This window comes from Mesoplodon mirus (assembly GCF_964341445.2).
Source record: "Mesoplodon mirus genome assembly, chromosome: 4".
Classification (NCBI taxonomy): domain Eukaryota; kingdom Metazoa; phylum Chordata; class Mammalia; order Artiodactyla; family Ziphiidae; genus Mesoplodon; species Mesoplodon mirus.
Genome location: NC_138979.1, coordinates 184,479,019 through 184,499,376, shown reverse-complemented (window position 1 = coordinate 184,499,376; position 20,358 = coordinate 184,479,019). Strand labels below are relative to the sequence as shown.

The window sequence follows — 20,358 nt, the reverse complement described above, 5'->3', positions numbered from 1 at the left end:
GTCTCCAAACTTGCCTGACAGTACATCCCAGCCATGAGAACCCCTCAGGCACATACCTCCAACACAAGTATATTTATTTATAAGTTACACAGTGTGCTACTGTACCAATATATTAGGAATATAAAAGCAATTACCAAAAAAAGAACATTTTGGAGGATGAGACAAGGGTAAAATAAACAATATTTTAAACTATATTTTAATAGCTGTTTACTGAGAGTGTCAGCAAACCTCTTGGAAAGTATTAAATCACGTGAGTTATAATAATTTTAGTAAGAGCAACAGGACTGAATATGCTTCCACTTTTTAAAAATGTAGGGACCTTTTTGTGACTCAGTGATTTGACAGTAGCCTGGTTACAGCTTGAGTTGACACACTGATGTCCGTCAGAGCCCCAAAGCCTCCTTCCAGAGATGTGAGGACCCAGAATGGAAGACGTTTACCACTAGCAACAGGGGAGACATTTTCCACTTCCATCTACCACTGATGCAAAGGATTTTGTGAACAGTTTGCTAATAAAGCTCCATTTCCCCTAATGTCAAGTAATGGCTCCTGCAAATAATCAGCGGCTGTTACTGTATTCTCATATTTTTAACAACCTAATTCGAAATCTACTGAAATTTTCATTTACAGGATTTTAAAGCAGGATTAGAAAAACACTGTTCCCAGGTTAAGAGTGCTGACACTGAAGTTTTTAATAGGTGACACGTTCACATCGTTTTTGGCAACAAAAATTACAGAATGATATAAACAATGAAAAACATCTGTTTTCAAAGTGTTCTCTCCATAGTACAGATTTCTTGGAAAGAAGTTACTCTCTTGTTCTTTGTTCAAGCATCACCTTTACCTTGATGCATGATTAAGTGTGTTGATTTTTTTCTGATATCTTCTAAGGGCCTACAATTGGCAGTCAGTTGTCATCAGAGAAAACTCTGGAAACACTTGACTTTTTGTAAATGAAGACTCTATACCTCTTTTCTTTTTTCTTTTTTTTTTTGCGGTACGCGGGCCTCTCACTGTTGTGGCCTCTCCCGTTGCGGAGCACAGGCTCCGGACGCGCAGGCTCAGCGGCCATGGCTCACGGGCCCAGCCGCTCCACGGCACGTGGGATCCTCCCGGACCGGGGCACGAACCCGTGTCCCTCGCATCGGCAGGCGGACTCTCAACCACTGCGCCACCAGGGGAGCCTGACTCTATACCTCTTTAAGCTCAACAAGCCCCTTAACGATTTTGCTACAAAATGCAACTCACAAAGATTCCCACGGTCATCCTATGTCCTCACAATGCTGTCAAGAGCTGGCCAGTTTGGGTCATTGCACTGATCACGCTGAAGGGGCTATAGAAAGCAGCCTAGCTGTCCAAGCTGAGGGAGCAGTTAAGGCAAATGTGGTTCTCTGCCTGGTGCAATGCTGAAAAGCCACTTACAACTGGGATTATAAATAGCACTCTGTGGCAAGAGGGACAAAGCTTGATACCCGTTCTTAAATTACAGGAGTATTAAAGGACTGACGTGAACAAAGACAGGGAAGACATGATTCACCAACAGGAAATGAGTTGTTCTGGGGGCGGTAAGATAACTTCTTAAATCATACTAATATTGCTGTCATAATACTGTTTTTCTAATAAGTAAAGAACTCTTCTATAAAAGCACGAGGAAGATGAGCAGACTTGTAGTATTCTGTGTGCTGTGTCCCTCTCATTAGGTCAAGAGACAAGCAACACTCTCAAGTAGACCCCAAAAAATCACTTCCTGAGGAATTCGTCTAATTGGAAACCTGGTATTCCTAGTTCTTAATCTTCTTTTCCTTTCCTGAAACTTGTCTGGGACCCAAACTCTTCCTCGCCTTTTCTGCTACACTTTGGGGTCAGAAAGCAAGCGTGACGTGCCCGGTTAGCAAGCCCCCCTCCCAGGGAGGATGGAGCAGGGGGCCGCCCGCCCGTGGGGTACTGTGTGCCCTGGGGATGGGCTTCGCGCCTGCAGCGCTGGCTTCGGGAGCTTCGCTCCAGCCAAGGGGCTGGGGGAGCCACATGGGGGCTAAGGGCGAGGGGCTGTCACCACATCCCCTCGATGGAAAAGGAGCACAGATGTCGCTGCGACCCTCACACCGGCGCAAGAAGGCCCCTGTAGTCCAGAAGTCTTCTCTCCAGACAGATAGAGCTGCGCCTAATGCCGACTTCTTGCTCATTTGAAACTCACTGCCAACCCTTAAGTCCAAAAGGAAAAACAAACTCTATATGCCTGGAGAAAAAATTCTCCCTGTTTCTTGGACCATAGCATATACCATATGCTTATTTCAGGAAAAGCAGTGAATTAGGCATGTTTTTTTCAAAAAGTGCCGTGACAGTCTTGCCAATAATGGGGGAAAAAGATGAGAGGAAAAGTGAAAGTCGAGTTGCTAAAAGATAATGACTGAACTATTTTGCTGAAAAAATGTATTTCTGACTACGTTATTCATCCTCAATCCCCCAAAGAGATTGAGACAGAATCTATGTCTTTTAAGTACTAAAATTTTCCAGTTAGAAGACAAGCTGCAATTTATATTTTTCCCTACTTTTACTTGTAATAACTAGGCCTTTACTGTACTTTTTTGTTAAAAGGGACCAAAATGAAATTTTTCCATTTTTGAATAATAATTACAGATACTTATTGGGAAACACGAGGTAAGGAGGTCTGGGGCAAGACCGTGGCTCAGAAATCAGGACCCCAGCCATTGTCACCCAGCAGCCTGTTCAAAGTGGGAGGTGATACAGCAGAGGGGTGGAGAGTCACACACAGCCGGGTCCCCCACCAGCTCTGTCACTTCCAGTGGAGCGACCTTGGGCAGGGTCCTTCACTGCTGTGTCACACACCCTCATAAACACACGTCTGTCGGGAGGGCCGTACGGAAAGCATTCTAGAGGGCCTGGCAGACAGCAAACAACAAAGGGGTTCAGAGCTCTTACAGTTTGAAAAAAACTAAACCTCAAATTATTGAATTCACCCTTAGTTAAACTGAAAGCTAAAAACAAGGGATATGAGTTTTTAACAGCAGGGAACTTGAGAGATTATTGACGTTGAGTTTTTGTTCTGAGGCTATGAGAATACAATGCCCTGGGCTGGCCTTTACATTTAGTTAAAGAGATACAAATAAAGGCTGGTAAATATTTATCAGAAACTGTCTTGAAGGTGATAGCCACACTGGAGGTGAAAGTCCTTTGCTGTCAGATGTGTTCCTACTCTACAACTTTTCATAAATGGAGTAGCTTTTTCAGTTTTTTTTTTTAATTTTTCTTTATTTATTTTCTTTATTTTTTAAAAATTTATTTATTTATTTATTTATTTATTTATTGGCTGTGTTGGGTCTTCGTTTCTGTGCGAGGGCTTTCTCCAGTTGCGGCGAGCGGGGCCCACTCTTCATCGCGGTGCGCGGGCCTCTCACTGTCGCGGCCTCTCCTGTTGCGGAGCACAGGCTCCAGATGCGCAGGCTCAGTAGTTGTGGCTCACGGGCTTAGTTGCTCCACGGCATGTGGGATCTTCCCAGACCAGGGCTCGAACCCGTGTCCCCTGCATTGGCAGGCAGATTCTTAACCACTGCGCCACCAGGGAAGCCAGGAGTAGCTTGTTTATCGCATCCCCTCCTGGGCAATGCTACTTTGAGCACAATGGTTAGTTGTATATAGCCTTTAACAGTGAGACTTATCTGGCTTGTTTACATGTTTGTTATGGAAAATTCCATTTATTCACTGCATGCTGCTTATAAGAAGCCGAGTTTTAAAATATTTTGTCTACTAACACTGACCTTATCTTGTTCTAACGAACTCAACCAGTATAAAAGAACTGTTCAGACTCTCTTGGAGTTAGGAAAAATCATTTCTTTTCCTCCTTGAATCCATAATGATACAAATAAACTATAAATCGCCATTAAAACAAAAACATGTTTAAGACAGAATGCAGAAGCTCACTGGTTCTCTTGACTCTCCTTGTGCTGCCAATGCACCATCACCGATATTGCTATGATAAGGCAGCTGGTAACGCTGGCCGGGCTCCTCCTCGGGGGGCCCCCCCTTTCTCAGGTGGAGACACTGAGCTTCCCAAGGTGACCACCTGCGTGGCCAGGCAACACTGCCTGTCAACCCTAACGCCTACCCTGTGGGACCCTATGGTCACGAGGGCTCCAGGGCCCTGAGGGGCCTCCTCTGCCCCTCAGCACACCTGGCCCCCGGCCCAGTGCCTGGCACGTAAGAAGCACTTGACACAGGTCAGGTGAAACCCAAGTACGGGTCCCCAAGAAAGAGCAGGGAAGCTCATGCCCGCCTCTCCAGAGAGACGGCGCCTATCGCCTCCAGGCCTGCCTGGGGCTTGCACATGTCATGCCACAGCCCTGCGTGGGACGTGTAATTACCCCATTTCTCAGCGTTGGGGGAGTGGAGGATGGAAGCCCAGAGAGGTGAGGCCTCATCCAGGGCCTTGCGAGTCGGCCACACTGGGACAGAGGCTGGACCCGTGTGACCCCGGAGCCCGCCCGCGAGCGATTCGTGACCTTTCCTTCTGCTGAGCTCTGCGTGCACACCGCAGGCTCGGGAGCCGGTAGGGGAGATGCTGACAAGGGACTGGCTGGCGCTGTCGGCTGGTGGTGATTGAGCTCGTGTTCCCAGGCAGGCGGTGTATGACTCATTCCGCGAAAATCAATATCCTTACACTCATCCTCTGGGAAGTATTCAGCCAGCTGTAAATTTAACCCTCCTGACTCAAAGTGAACGAAGAAAGGAGCTTACTCACTTTCCAATCAAACTCTGTGAATCAGAAACAAGGGCCATCTTGGCACGCCGGGCAGAGTCCCGGGGAGGGTCCAGGCCAGAGTCAGACGGCCCGGGTCTGCACGTTCCCTGTAGATCAGCTAGCAGCCCCGGGATCAGCCGGCAAGCCTCTCAGATCCGTGGGCTCCTACTACGTGAAATCAGGAGAATACGTCTTACCTTCAGGGCTTGTTGTGAGAGTTAGAAATACTGCATGTACGACAGCAAGCCCCAGACAAATGACAGGCCCAACAGCCAGTAGGTGCAGCAGCAGTAGTCACAGAAGAGACAGCAGGAGCCGCTGTAGAAACTTCTACCATGTCCAGTGTGGCCACCGCAGTTAATGAACTGGACAAGACGGGATTTCCCAAAATTAAAAAAAAAAAAAAAAGTTCTCCACTTGCAAACAGGTCCCAAAGGTACAACGTAAGTTGGTTTTCTGGGACTCAGAGGTCACCACCAGAACAACGAACAAGCTGTGACTGTGTTTAGCCTCCGGGGTCAGGCAACAGAGGTCGTCCCACCTACAAAGGGAGCCAAACTGCAGTGCAATCGCAATTAAACACACACAGAGATAAAAACAGCACCTCTGTGCAGTAACGGTAATGAATGAATTACTGCCGTTGATTAAAACCCACCTTTGATTTTTCCAGAGGGCTGGCACGAGCTTAACTAGAGGCAGATGACTAGTTGGAGGTTTGTGGAGGCGTGGAAGGCCCTCGAGGGCAGGTTCTAAAGTGTGAGATACGGGGCTGACAGGGGCTTTACTCAAGCGTGGTAACATCTGATTTAATATCCACAACTAGGTCGGCTTCTTACCCCAAAGCTGTATGGAAAGAGGTGGAGAAATCGAGGGTGGGACTGGAGAGAAATACTCCTCCGAGCGGAGGAGAAGAGTGTGGGTGGGAATGGGGACGGGTGCCCGGGATCGAGAGGGCACAGCCTTGAGAACAGACTAGTTTAAAGGAGGGCTGGGAAAGGGATGCCGGTGAAGGAGCGAGCTTAGGAGAAAGTGGGACTCCATCGTGTAGAGGAGTCTGCGGGGTCCCGCCTGTATCTGTGGGACGGAGGACAGGAGGGCAGGCAGCTGCTCCCAGGGCAAGAGGGCACTGGAGGGGCGGCAGCCAGGGACCACCGCCAGCTGAGACCTCACTGGGGCACAGAGCTCTGCACAGCCTCCACGTCTGGATCTAGTAGTAAAACCCTGAGGACCGAAGGAGCAATGACACGAGACGTGCCCACACCCTCGGGAGCTCCATATCCATGCCCGCTGGCAGGAGACCTTCCTGCTGTCCGCGGGCGTGTGAAGGACACCTAACCGGGTTCCTCTGAGATGTTCCAGAAAACAGTCATGGTGCTTGAAAGCCTAAAGGCTGGAAAAGCCCAGGCCTCTCTCACCAGCGCCTCCCAGGAGACCCGGGGTCGTGGGGCAACACCGCTCTGAAGGCTTTAGCCCAACAAGGAGCCCCCCTGCAGCCACTTCTCCAAAGCCGAGTGAGCCCCTGACACTCTTCTCCGGGCTTTTTTTTTTTTTTTTTTTTTTTTGCGGTACGCGGGCCTCTCACTGTTGTGGCCTCTCCCACCGCGGAGCACAGGCTCCGGACGCGCAGGCTCAGTGGCCATGGCTCACGGGCCCAGCCGCTCCGCGGCATGTGGGATGTTCCCGGACCGGGGCACGAACCCGTGTCCCCTGCATCGGCAGGCAGATTCCCAACCACTGCGCCACCAGGGAAGCCCTCTCCGGGCTTTTAATATGGACGCTTCTCACCCTTCCTCAGACAAGTGTTTTAAAATCGTCAGGGCAAACATTTCTCCTGCCGGAACGGCAGCTGTCAATAGCCAGAGAAGCACCCTTCAGCCAGTTACTTCATCAGAGGGATCAGTCAAGATCAGTCTGGGCGCGCTTTCTTCCCAGAGGCCCCGAGTTATCCTCGGCAGGTGGTAAGCCAGCTGCCCGGGTGAGAGCCAAGCGGGCTCCCCCGGAGTCGGCTTAAGCAAACTGTTTGGTCACAGCCCAGAAACACACGTGGTTGAGGGCACCCGCTCTTGTCCTTCAACAGCCAAAGCCTCTGCCAGTCACACGGGCCGGAGCTGAACCCCAGCTCTGTCACTGAAAGTCATCAAACGCTCCAAGCCTCAGTTTCTGAGCCCATGAAATGGGGATAAAAACACTTCCCTCATAGGTTAGCATGAAAACTAAATATGTAATAAGCAGAGGGCCTAACAACCACGTATTCATTTTGGCTTGATACAGGCCAGGCAGGGTGCCAGGAACCAGGGCTACACGGCTCACAGCCTGGCCCACAGTGAGCACCCAGCCAATGTGTCATTCCCCTTTTCCTTGGAGCATTCCTGTGATGGAGGCCCCAGTCGTGATGCAGAAACAAGGGAGACACCAGAAGACACTTCTTGGAAAAGAAAAGTCATGATCATGTATGGGTCCAGTCCCAGTCGGCCACTCACGCCCAGGCACCATGACCCCCACGGAAAGACACAGGGAGACCCCCAGAGCAGAAGGAACCAAGCAGGGGCGGGGGCGGCAGGGCACAGGAAGCAGAGTCTGAGTGAAGAGGACGCCCACTCAAGTGAAAGGCACGTGCCGACCCATCACGAGGAGGAAGTTGCTACCTGGCTCAGGCCATTTTGTCATGGAGCAGCGAAAGACGTAGGAGAGGCTGGGAGACCCTGAAAGGTGGTCTTCCTGCCGCTCTGCCCCCAGACCCACACGTGGAATCAAGAGCCCCACTAGTAGGCTGGCTCGGGGGGATCTCTGGGAGCTTTTGGAACTGAGCCACCAAAGCTGCCCCATGTGGGGAAATGGTCCAGCCACTGGGGCTCTCTGGATGCTCAGAGGAACAAGGCCATGGTTTCCTACCTTCTGAAGGGCCTTGTGGGGCAGGCACGGGGAAGGGAAGGACAGCCTCTACTGAGTGCTTGCCGTGCAGGAGGCACTCTGGATACGTTATCTCAGCTGTTCCCCTCCACGACCCCAGCCGCTGGGCATTGCTACCCGTCTCACGGATGCGGAAACGGAAGTAAAGGAAGCTTCCCCAAGGATGCCCGGCTTGGGGAGGTGCAAGAGCCGTGTCTGCACCCCATCCAAGTTCCTCCTACCACACTGGGCTGCCTCCAGCATCCGGGAGCTGGGACCGGGTGGCACGGCCTGGATGCCCCGGATGGGCTGGACACGCGTCAGGAGAGCTGACTGGGCACAGGAAGGAGGACAGGGTGCCCTGCCCATCCAGGGCCCTGGGGGCTCCAGGGAAAGGACCATCTCCTTTGCAGACAACAAATGCAAAGTTCGAGGCCTCGCATGCCTCCGAGGCCTTAACAGCCAGGCTGGGGGCGATGGTCTAAGGGGTGGAATCTGCAAGAACCAGCACCACTTAGAACTGAACGAGCTGAAGCTCTTCGGGGGCTTTTGAGGAGACTGGCTGATTCGGTATGCCGGACAGCTGACTCATAAAGCAGGCGACGCTCGGGACCTGGTGGAGTCGAAGGCCAGCACTCCCCGAGGCCGTCTCAGCCTAATGCACCAGAGACGTTTCGTTAGGAAGATTACAGACTGAAATGATAGCACCAAAAATAATTAACCTGTGAGCAGATTTTATTTACGTGTTGATTCATGGTTGTTCTATAAGCCAACAGCCCGTCAGAACTATAAATTAACGAGATAAAATGTGACTGGCCCTCCCTATTTCAGGCCGGGTATTGACGTTTTAGAATCCACAGATTTTTAACTGTATTGACGGAGGACACCAGGATAAATGGCCTTGGCGCCAAATTCCCATTAACGACAATGGGCACCGAGTGACTAATTCCCAGAGCGCTGCGGTGAGAACGCGCTGCGTTGCTTTCTCCTGGCAGGGAGTTCTAATTAGATTGAAATGAAACAGCCAAATCACCAAGGGCGGAAAGAGGCAAAGCAAGTGAAAAGGAAGATCAGACTCAGTGACAAGAAAGGACAGGAGTCAAACGAGGCCAAGAGCCACGGGGGCCGTACACAGAGAGCCCCCGCACACCCCGGGCCAGGGCGGGTGCCGGAACGCGGCGTGGGCGTGCACGCAGACCCCACTCCGGCGGCCCCTGAGGAACCCACCCCCGCCTGCCGAGGGCCTCTTCAGCTCCGCCTCATGGGCACGCACGCAGGGCAGCTGCTCCGAGCCAGGCCTGGCCAGGTGACAGAGACACAAAGACCACCTGGATGGGCCCCATCCTCAAGGAGCTCCCACACTAGCCATGGGGATGGACACAGAAACCAACAACCCCTCAGTGGGAGAGGCCCCACGCAGGGGCTGGAGGGCTTCCCCAAGGGCAAGGCCAGACCCCTGGACCCTACCCACCAAGCAGCACACTGACCACAGTAGCCCCAGCCCAGGTCCTGTACAAGTAGCTGCTGAATGAATGAAAGTGGTCCTTCAATAGGCAAACCAGGTGGTGAGCCCATTCCCAGCAGAGGGGTGGAGGGTAAAAGTGCCCCCTCACCTCCCCAGGGGGATGGCAAAGCCCTGAGGGCAGGGCCATGCTTTCCCCATCCCACCCAACACACCACAGCTGGAGGAGCAGCTGGGCCCGGGGCCAGACAATGTTCCCTCCAGCGAGTTCTACCACCAGCTGGGCAGGGCTGCCACATCCCCTCCTGCAGCTCCCCACCCAGCCTCGGGTCACCCCCAACCCGCTACAGCCACCAGGGAGACCTGCCCAGGGTGCACATGGAGCCATGATTCTCTCCTGCTCCAAACTCAGCAATGGCCCCCTACTGCCACCTGCTGTGGCAGCGTCTAACTGGCCAGGGCAGGGGACTCTCTTTGAACGTCTGAAAATGTCCGAGCCCCCCCCACTCACACACACACACACACACAATGGCAATGTCTGCTTAACATCTGTCGATTGAGAAGATAGATCACGACAAAGGGCCGCTAGAAATCCATTAATGTTATCAAATGAACTTGTATTTGATTAACACAACATCACCAGCATGTGAGAAGCATCCCTGCTCCACTCTTGGGCAGGCAGCGCGGGTACCCAGGGGCACTCAGTGACACTGGACTGGGGAGCGGCACCTGGGGAATGCGCACCCCACAGGCCAGGAAGCGCATGGAGCCCGAGCTCCCATTCCTGCACCCCCAGACTCACCTCCCCAGCTCCCTGCACCCCACACTTCCACACACCACGTGGTTCATGTTCCTGAACTCCGTCCTCATTCCATCTGCTGAGAACCCGCTTCCCTCCCCCTCCCCAGCCCCCCTCCATCCTGATTCTCTGTCCCCCAGTTCCTGCCTCAGCTTGGGTCCCACTTCCTCCAGGAAGCCTTCCTTGATCTCCCAGGCTAGAGGTCCTTGCGGTTCCTATATCTCTCTCCATCACTGTACCCTGGGACTCTCTGCAATTCTGTCTCCCCCAGCGGATGTGAGCTTCTCCAGGGTGGTTCCTGGGACTTATTCACCTCTGTGTCTCCAATACCGAGCACGGCTTATTGGACACACAGGTAACGAAGTATAACGGTCAGGCAGCCGGCTTCGGAGCCTGGCAGACCTGTGTGCATCCTGGCTCAGCCGCTTCCTGGTTGTGCCCCGGGCCTGTGTGTCACGAGGGGATTCCGGTGGTGCCAGTCTCAAGGGGTGAATGGGGCCTCACCCCATATGTTAAGCTGCAGAGGAAGGCCTTGCACACAGTCGGTGCTCAGTGACAGTACCTGCTGCTGTCATCAGCGACCCAACTGTCACCGTCACCCAGTGGCACCAAACCCCCTGAGCCTCGGCTCCCTCTCGGAGGGGCTCGTAGGAAGATCACGGTCTTTGTTGCCAAAAAGAACACCGTACACCCAGCACTGTGGAAAGGGCACGGGGTTTGCAGCTGCACAGACGTGGCTCCAAATCCCCGCCTGCCTTGCACCACTGGGAGGCCCTGAGCCAGTCACTCGCCCCTTGGAGCCTCAGTCTCGTCACCTGTGAAATAGGGAAAACAATGGCTGGCAGGATTGAAATGTGCACAAAGCCTGTGACACAGTACCAGCCGCCGATACAGCCAACAGCCTGGTCAACACCCCTACTGGCAGCACACGGGGCCCAGTCAAAGGAGCTGCATGGCCTCCACAGGGCCATCCCTCGGTGACCCAGCAAGAGAGGAGGACACTCCAGGTTAGCAACAAACCCGCTGCATCCAAGCTGCGGGGCGGAGCTGGGTGGCTGGACCCTGGAGTGATCATCCCCTGTTTGCCAGGCTCTGGGAGAGGCACAGACCCCAGTGACACCACAGCTGGGCCGGGCAGGCAGGGGCCGCCTGAGGGCTCGAGGGACGCCCGGGCACTGGTGTGAACCCAGGCCTCCCCTCCTGGTGTTGGCAGTGATGCCCAGCAGAAAAGCGACCCAGGAGGAACCCAGGGAGGAAAAGGCAACGTGGGCGCCGAGGGCAGCCGGCCTGGGGGTCAGGGGCAAGGCTGGAACCCAGGTCTGCTCTCGCTGGCTCTGTGCTCACCCGAAGCACAGACAGGCCCCCGCTCCGGGGCTGTGGCCAGATTCACGCTCAGCGGGCCGGCTGCGTCGGGACGCTGGGGAATGGAACGTTCCTTCCACTGACTCCTCTCTCCTTCTCGCCCTGCTTGTCAAGGGCCCCCTTAGGATTTAGCCAGCATGAATCCATCTCACCCAAATGCCTTTTCAGTGTGGGCATGAAAGCAGAACTCGTTTGCAGCCTTTCCGTATGAGCTGGAATCATTCCTTACAGCCTTTCAGCGATAATGAATTGACAGGAATTCTGAACTGATTCCAACCAAAGGATGCTGTGATAAAGCTAAATCTATCTCAGTACAAATTGCATGTCAGAAGTTGATTAAAAAGCCACCTCTATCCGGCTCCACAGCCTGGGGCTGGGACAACCTTGGGGCTCTGTCCTCTGGGTAGGTGGGCAGAGGTCCACTGTGAACCCTACGGGACAGTCTCGGTTTCAGGCCAACAGCCTGGAAACACGCTTGCCGAGCGTGATTCTCCCCTCGTCCCGTCTGCCCCTGCCCTGAAACCGTCTGCAGCTTGTGGCTGCAGAATCCCCCTCCCAGAAACCTCCCCAGTGAGAAAGCTGACTCGGCTGCCAGCTCGGAGGAGGGGGCGCCTCGGGGTAATGAAACAGAGAAACACACCTGTTTCGAGGTCTGTTAGGTGCAGGGCGAAGTCGAAGCCACCACTGAGGATGCGCTGGCCACAGGGGGACCACCGGGCGGCCCGCACTGCCTCACTGTGCAGGGAGTAGGTCTGCAAGCAGCTTCCCGAGTCCACGGCGTTCCACACCTACGAGGCAAACACAGCGCCAGATGTCATGAGCGGGGGCGTGATCCTGGGGGGCTCAGGTCAGCCCCTGTGCACGGGGAAAAGGCTCTCACAGTGGAACCAGATTCCCAATATTTTACCATCAAAACAATATCTAGATGTTAAACTTCTCTTTGTGGAAATGTAATAAGGCCTTTCACAGAATTTTTTCTGGGGGTTAAGGGAGCTCACAAGGAAACAGCATGTCCTGCGTTCTGCCGCTCACCTGCCCGGCCCTTCACACCTGCTTCACATCTGCTCACCACCAAAAAGTTCCAGCCCAGCCTCGCCTGCACTTCTGACACGTGTCCTCCAAGACAGGACTTTCTGAGACCTGTAGTGGATGCCGCACCAGGCCAGGCTACCTGCACGGGTCCTGCTTTAAGACTAAGATCCAAAATAGAGTCTGCCACACCTGTGTTTGCAACCAGGCAAAGAGCAGATCTCTGCCCGAGGGGAAAGCTGTCCTTTTTTTCTGGGAGAGAAAGTACTGCCCCTCACTCTCCCTTGCTTTCCCTGGGGAGCGAGGCTTGTGGCAGAAAGCCCTGTGTACACTTAATGACCTCTGAAATGTGTTTTTAGGCCCTCAAGTATAGAACTGTACATTCCAAGGGCCAGGACCACTTGTGCGTACAAGAGCTGCGTTCGGCTTCCCACCAGCTCTCCCAGGAAACTCCGCCGACCACCACACACCCCAAGGAAAGGCAGGCAAGAGAGGAGCCCAACCAGGCTGGCCCAGGGCCTGGCACGCGGAGGTGCGCAGCGATGCTAGTGTCCGCCCTGGGTGTCCCTGCAGGAAGAAAGGGATGCTCTCACCTACCGTCCAAGGTGGGTCAGAGGATTGAACACAAGAAGCAGGAAGGCACCTACAGGGCCTCCTGTGTGATGCTGCTGCTTGCCAGCCTTGTGACTTGGCTGAGCAGCTTGGCCTCTTCAGGCCTCAGTCTCCTCCTCCATATAATGGGGATAAGAAGAGCCCCGTCCCAAGGGCAGTGGTGAGGAATGAGTGAGGGCTGGGCACACCGCACTGTGGCTGGCGCACAGCAGGAGCCACGGGGCCAGAGGCTGTGCCTCTTGAGGCATGTAGTGCATGCGGTTCTTAACAGCAGGATTCCCTGACCCTCTCTTATTTCCTTAATAAGAGTAAACCCGAAGCGTGCCCGTGCAGATCCACAAACTGGAGGTGAGAGATAACCTCCCCTTTCAAAATGAGAAAATTCACCCTGCCACATCCTGAAGGTTCTCAAAATGCATAGGATCAGAGTTCTCAAAGTGTATTTCCCGGGCATATGGAAATGTCTAAGATTAAGAAAACAAGAGGTCAAGAGTAGCCTTGAAAGAATGGTAAGAGAGCTCAGTTCCTTTCTTACTTATTAGGGGTCAACAGCTGGGGTTTCAGACTGAAAAGCAAAAAACAGCAACATTTACATTTAGAGATATGAACATAAATAACAGAGGAAACAGCCAGAAGACTTCAAAGTGAAGTGGGAATTCATGGTAGAAAGGCAGAGCACAGGGAACTGCTGTTTTTTCAAAACTATGTACAAGTATGACTTAAAAGGAAAAAATAAAGTAAAATTAATGAACTAGATCTACAGGGTTAACTTGGCTAAACAGTGAAAAGATAATACTGAATACCTAAGACAAGCTGCATATATGAGGTATGATGCCATCTAAGTTTTAAAAACCCATGGAACACCACCTCACGCCCAGTAGAATGGCTTCTATCAAAAAAAGAAAAAGAAGAAGAAGATATATGTTGGCGAGGAGGTGGAGAAATCAGAACCTTTGTACGTTGTTAGTGGGAAGGCAAAATGGTCCAGCCACTAGAGAAAGCAGCACAGCAGAACCTCAAAACATGAAGCATAGACTTACAGAATGATCCATCAATTCCACTTGTGTGTATACGCTCAAAACATTAAAACCAGGACCTCAAAGAGATATTTGTATCCCAATGTTCACAGCTGCATTAGTCACAACAGCAAAAATGTGGAAGCAACCCAAGTGTCCACTGATGGATAGATGGATAAACAAAATGTGATATATACATATATATATATATATATATATATATATACACAATGGAATATTACTGTCTTAAGAAGAAATGAAATTCTGACACAACCCACCACATGGATAAACCTTGAAGACAACATGCTAAGTGAAATAAGCCAGTCACAAAAAGACAGAAAGTATAATTCCACATATGTGGGGTCCCTAGAGTAGTCAAAATCATAGACGTAGAAAGTAGAACGGTGGTTACCAGGGGCTGCGGGGAGGGGGAAATGGAGACTTTTTAATGGAGACAGAGTTTCAGTTTTGCAAGATGAAGAGTTCTGCAGATGGATGGTGATGACGGCTGCACAACAATGTGAATGTACTTAATGCCGCTGAACCTACACTTAAAAATGGCTACACTGGGGCTTCCCTGGTGGCGCAGTGGTTGAGAGTCCGCCTGCCAATGCAGGGAACACGGGTTCGTGCCCCCATCCGGGAAGATCCCACATGCCGCGGAGCGGCTGGGCCCGTGAGCCATGGCCGCTGAGCCTGCACGTCCGGAGCCTGTGCTCCACAGCAGGAGAGGCCACAACAGTGAGAGGCCCACGTACCGCAAAATAAAATTTAAAAAAAGGCTACGCTGGTAAATCTTATGTGTATTTCACCACAATTTTAAAAACACACATGAAGCAAAACTCTATCATGTTTCTTTGTGTCCTTGTAGTCAGACTATAAAAAATATGCTTGGAGAGGGTAGAGGGAGAGGGGCAGGGTTGGGGGATGGGAGCTGTGAACACTACACTGTATTTCCCCTAAAGGGAGGCAAAGAGAGCGTGAGAAAATGAAGGTGCTCTAAAGCAAAGATGCCCAAATGTCCCCATCTATTAAACTCATTCATTTAATCCTTCATTCAGCAAACATTTCCTGGGAACCTGCTATCAGCCAGGTGTTGGGGAGGGGGAGAAGGAGGTGGTGGAGGACGAGGACGGGGTGGATCATAACCCTAATCAAAGACGGAAGAAAAAGAGACCTTAAACCCTGTGGCACCAACCCCAAAAGCAGCAACCAGAGAGGTCTGGATTCTCGGCCACGGCCTCCTAACTCAGCCGTGGAAACGTGTTTAAGGAAATCCATCAATCCGTAAATTACCCAATAACTCCCCTCTGAAATGAAAAATGCGTACTTGGCTCTCCTGGTTGATATATACACAACGATAGCATATACACAACGATTGCATATACACAACGATCGCATCAGAATCAATGCACCCCAGTCTGCCACTTCTCAAAGTACCCAGGTTGAGGGAGAGGAGAATTTTTGCTAATCGCTCTCCCTAATTGAATTTAATGTTTGCTGTCAGGTTTTAAAGATTAATTCCCAAACATTGCGCAGCCTGAAGTGTGTACCTTTTTTCAATTAAGTAATTAGAGAGCCCAATCTGCCTTCATGGAATTAAGGAGTTAAGTCTTCTGTCACATGTGCTAAGATGACTTGATGTATTTAACTGGAGACATTCTACGTGTCCAACAAAAGTCAGATTTAGAAAGAACATGACAAGTGAAACGTGGTGCAGGTGCACGTTCACTGCAGTTTCCGTGTTCTGGTTACTGAGACATGGCCCCACCAGGAGTTCCTAGCAGTCTCTCAAGACCTATAGCTTTAGCCACCGGTCACCTTCTCTCTGCCTACCTGCCTGACTTTTGTTTTTTATTGGGTTGGCCAAAAGGTTTGTTCAGTTTTTTCCATAAGATGGCTGTAGTAGCACTTAGTTGTTTTTAACTTCATTCAAAACGATTTTGTTAGATTGTATGTGACAGCTGTCATATCAGCATGCATTTAAAAAAGACTTATCGACACGCACCCCAATGTTCACTGCAGCACTATTTACAATAGCCAGGTCATGGAAGCAACCTAAATGCCCACTGACAGACGAATGGATAAAGAAGATGTGGTACAATGGAATATTATTCAGCCATAAAAATGAATGAAACTGGATCATTTGTAGAGACGTGGATGGACCTAGAGACTGTCATACAGAGTGAAGTAAGTCAGAAGGAGAAAAACAAATATCGTATATTAACACATATATGTGGAATCTAGAAAAATGGTACAGATGAACCGGTTTGCAAGGCAGAAACAGAGACACAGACGTAGAGAACAAACGTATGGACACCAAGGGGGGAAAGGGGGGTGGGATGAACTGGGAGATTGGGATTGATATATATACACTAATATGTATAAAATAGACAACTGATGAGAACCTGCTGTATAGCACAGAGAACTCTACTTCACTTCGCTGTACAGTGGAAACCAACACAACATTGTAAAACAGCTATACCCCAATAAAAATAAATAAAGACATCAAAATTGGTGAATTTTTGTGTTGCCACTTTAATATTGAAGATGGAAGAAAGAAAGCAACATTTTTGGCATACTATGCTTTATTATTTTAAGAAAGGTAAAAATGCAACTGAAACACAAAAAAAGATTTGTGTGGTGTATGGAGATGATGCTCTGACTGACGGAACATGTCAAAAGTGGTTTACAAAGTTACATGCTGGATATTTCTCGCTGGACGATGCTCCATGGTCAGGTAGACCAGTTGAAGTTGATACCAATCATATCAAGACATTAATTGAGAACCACTCAGGAGACAGCTGACATACTCAAAATATCCAACTCATGCGCTGAAAATCATTTGCAACAGCTTGCTTATGTTCATCGCTTTAATGTTTGGGTTCCACATAAGTTAAGTGAAAAAAACCCTCTTGACCGCATTTCCACATGTGATTCTCTACTTAAACATAACGAAAATGTTCCGTTTTTAAAACAAATTGCGATGGGCAATGAAAAGTGGATACTGTACAATGATGTGGAACAGAAGAGATCGTGGGGCAAGTGAAATGAACCACCACCAACCACACCAAAGGCCAGTCTTCATCCAAAGAAGGCGATGTTGTGTATATGGTGGGGTGAGAAGGGAGCTCTCTATTACGAGCTCCTTCCAGAAAACCCAAAGATTAATTCCAACAAGTACTGCTCCCAATTAGACCAACTGAAAGCAGCACTTGACGAAAAGCGTCCAGAATTAGTCAACAGAAAACGCATAATCTTCCATCAGGATAACGCAAGACCACATGTTTTCTGATGACCAGGCAAAAACTGTTACAGCTTGGCTGGGAAGTTCTGATTCATCTGCCGTACTCACCAGATATTGCACCTTCAGATTTCCATTTATTTCAGTCTTAACAAAATTCTCTTAAGGGAAAAAATTTCAATTCCCTAGAAGACTGTAAAAGGTACCTGGAACAGTTCTTTGCTCAAAAACATAAAAAGTTTTGGGAAGATGGAATTATGAAGTTGCCTGAAAAATGGCAGAAGGTAGTGGAACAAAAGGGTGAATATGTTGCTCAATAAAGTTCTTGGAGAAAATGAAAAATGTGTCTTTTATTTTTCCTTAAAAACCGAAGGCACTTTTTGGCCAACCCAATATTATAAAACAAATCCAATCTCTGTAAAAAATACTAAAATTATACAAAAGTGCAAAAAGTAAAACCCTATAGGAATCAACAATAGGATTGCTGTTTCTCTGATTACATTGTAAATAAGTGTTCTGCAAAAAATTTTGCAAAACAAAACAAAAAAACCAGAGAAACACAAAGAAGAAAATAAGAGGCAGCTATCATCCCACTACCTGGAGATAATAGCTGCCAGACTTCTGGGTGAATCTTTGCCTCCCATTTGGCCCTGTCCTGCCAGCTCCTGCCTCACGGACCCTCCTAGTTCAGTCCCAGCTCCTGGACTCCTGTTTATCCTCGACAGTCTCTGCTGTCTCAGGATATCATTCTAGAGACCGCTGTCAGGCTCGCACAGCTTAGCACAAACCTGTGCAGCCAGTGCCCAAGCCTTCACCAGGCCATTTACCTGCAAAAGTTTTGGGAATCCTTCAGGGTGTGTGTGTGTATTCAAGGGCTGGAATTGCGTTGAATCCACAGACCAATTTGGGGAGATGTCCTAACAATACTGAGTCTTCTGATGCATGAACAGGATATATCTCTCTTTTATCAATATTTAGGTCTTTAATTTCTCTAAGCAATGGTTTATAGTTTTTTGATGAAAAAATCTTGCACACCTTTTGTCAAATGTATCCCTATTTTTTTCATGTTGTGATGATATTATAAATAGTATTTAAAATTTTTTAAATTTCAGGTTCTTTTCTAATGTAGAAATACAATTAATTTTCTACATTGACCCTGAATTCTGCAAACCTGTTAAACTATTAGTTCTAGAAGGGTTTTTTTTTTGTAGATTCAGAAGAGTTTTCTACATACACAATGACATATGTGAACAAAAACAATTTCACTTCCTCCTTTCCAATCCAGATACCTTTTATTTCTTTTTCTTGCCTTATTGCACAGGCTATAATCCCCAGAACAATGCTGAATAGACACAGTGTGAGTGAACACCCCTGCCTTGACCTCATGGGGAAAGGAGTCAGTCTTTTACACAGTTAAGTAAGATGCTAGAGGTTATGTTTTCAAAAATGCTCCTTAACAGTTTGAGAAAAGTATCTTCTATTTCCAGTTTGCTGAAAGTTTTTATCAGGAATGAAAGCTGGATATTGTCAAAAGTTCTTTCTATATCTCTTGAGATGATCGTCATATGGTTCTTCTTTTATAGTTCATCAATAGGCTGTATTATATTAATTGATTTTCAAATATTAAGCTAAACTTGAATTCCTGGGACAGATCCTACTTAGCCATGACATAAATAAATAAATAAATAAATAAATAAATAAATAAATAAATAAATAAATGTTGGATTGATTTGCTAAATCTTATTTCTTCTCTTGGTTTGGTACCACAGTAATCGTGGCCTCACAGAACAAGTTGGGAAATGCTTCCTCCTCTTTGATTTTCTGGAAGAGTTTGAAAAGAATTGTGTATTAATTTTCTAGGGCTGCCATAACAAAATACCACAAACCAGCTGGTTTAAACAATAGATATGAATTCTCTTGTGGTTCTGGAAGTCAAAAGTCAGAAATCAAGGCAGGATTGGTTCCTTCTGAGGGCTGTGAGGGAAGGATCTGTTCCAGACCTCTCTTCTTGACTTGTAGATGGCTGTCTTCATGTTCACATGGTGTCCTCCTTCTATGCCTGTCTGTCTTCATATATCCCCTTTTTATGAAAACATAGGGACTTCCCTGGTGGTGCAGTGCTTAAGAATCCACCTGTCAATGCAGGGGACATGGGTTCAAGCCCTGGTCCGGGAAGATCCCGCATGCCACAGAGCAGCTAAGCCCATGCGCCACAACTGCTGAGCCTGCATTATAGAGCCCAAGAGCCACAACTACTGAAGCCCGCACACCTGGAGCTTGTGCTCGGCAAGAGGAGAAGCCACTGCAATGAGAAGCCTGCTCACCACAACGAAGAGTGATGAGCAGTCTTCTGCTCACCGGCTCGCCGCAACTAGAGAAAACCCACATGCAGCAACGAAGACCCAATGCAGCCAAAAATAAATAAATAAATTTATTTATTTTTAAAAAAGAAAAGAAAACGAAAGTCATACTGGATTAGGGTCCATCCTAAAGACTTCATTTTAACTTGATTATCTCTATAAAGATCCCATCTCCAAATAAAGACATATTCTGATACACTGGGGGTTAGGACTTAGAAATACAAATTTTGAGAGAGACACAATTCAACCCATAACAAATTGGTACTATTTCTTACTTAAATGTTCAGTAAAATTCACTAGTGAAGTTTTGGGGCATGGAGTTTTCTTTATGGGAAGGCTTTTAACTATGAATTCAATTTCTTTAATAGAGACAAGGCTTTGGAGTTATCTAATTTTGTCAGTGAGCTTTTATTGCTTGAGTCTCTCAAGGGATTTATCCAGGTCATTTAAGTTGTAGAATTCATTGACAGAAAGTTGATCATAATATTACCTTAGTACTCTCTTAATATCTTTAGAATTTGTAATTAAATCACTTCTCTTATTCCTAATATTGGTAATTTGTATGTTTACTCTTTATTCCTGATGAGTGGCTAAAGGTTTATCACTTTCACTGATCTCAAAGAACCAGCTTTTGGCATCACTGACTTTTCTCTACTGTTTATCTGTTTTCTATTTCAATTATTTCTGCTTTTTCTTTATCTCCTTCCTTTTGCTTACTTTGGGTTGAATTTGCTTTTCTTTCTTTTGTACATCTTAAAGTGGAAGCTAAGATCATTGATTTGAAATTTTCTTCTTTAATATAGGCATTAATGCTATAAATTACCATCTG

At 48.7% G+C, this 20,358-nt stretch overlaps 1 protein-coding gene across 6 annotated transcripts in view; it reads right to left on the bottom strand.

Annotated features, from left to right (window-relative positions):
* WDR25 (WD repeat domain 25) overlaps positions 1–20,358 on the bottom strand; it is a 147,042-nt gene that overhangs the window by 49,505 nt on the left and 77,179 nt on the right. For all 6 annotated transcript variants that reach the window (XM_082618975.1, XM_082618976.1, XM_082618980.1 and 3 more), the window contains exon 3: positions 11,909–12,056. In XM_082618975.1, the coding sequence (XP_082475101.1) occupies positions 11,909–12,056 (148 nt within the window). The remainder of the gene's footprint in view (positions 1–11,908; positions 12,057–20,358) is intronic.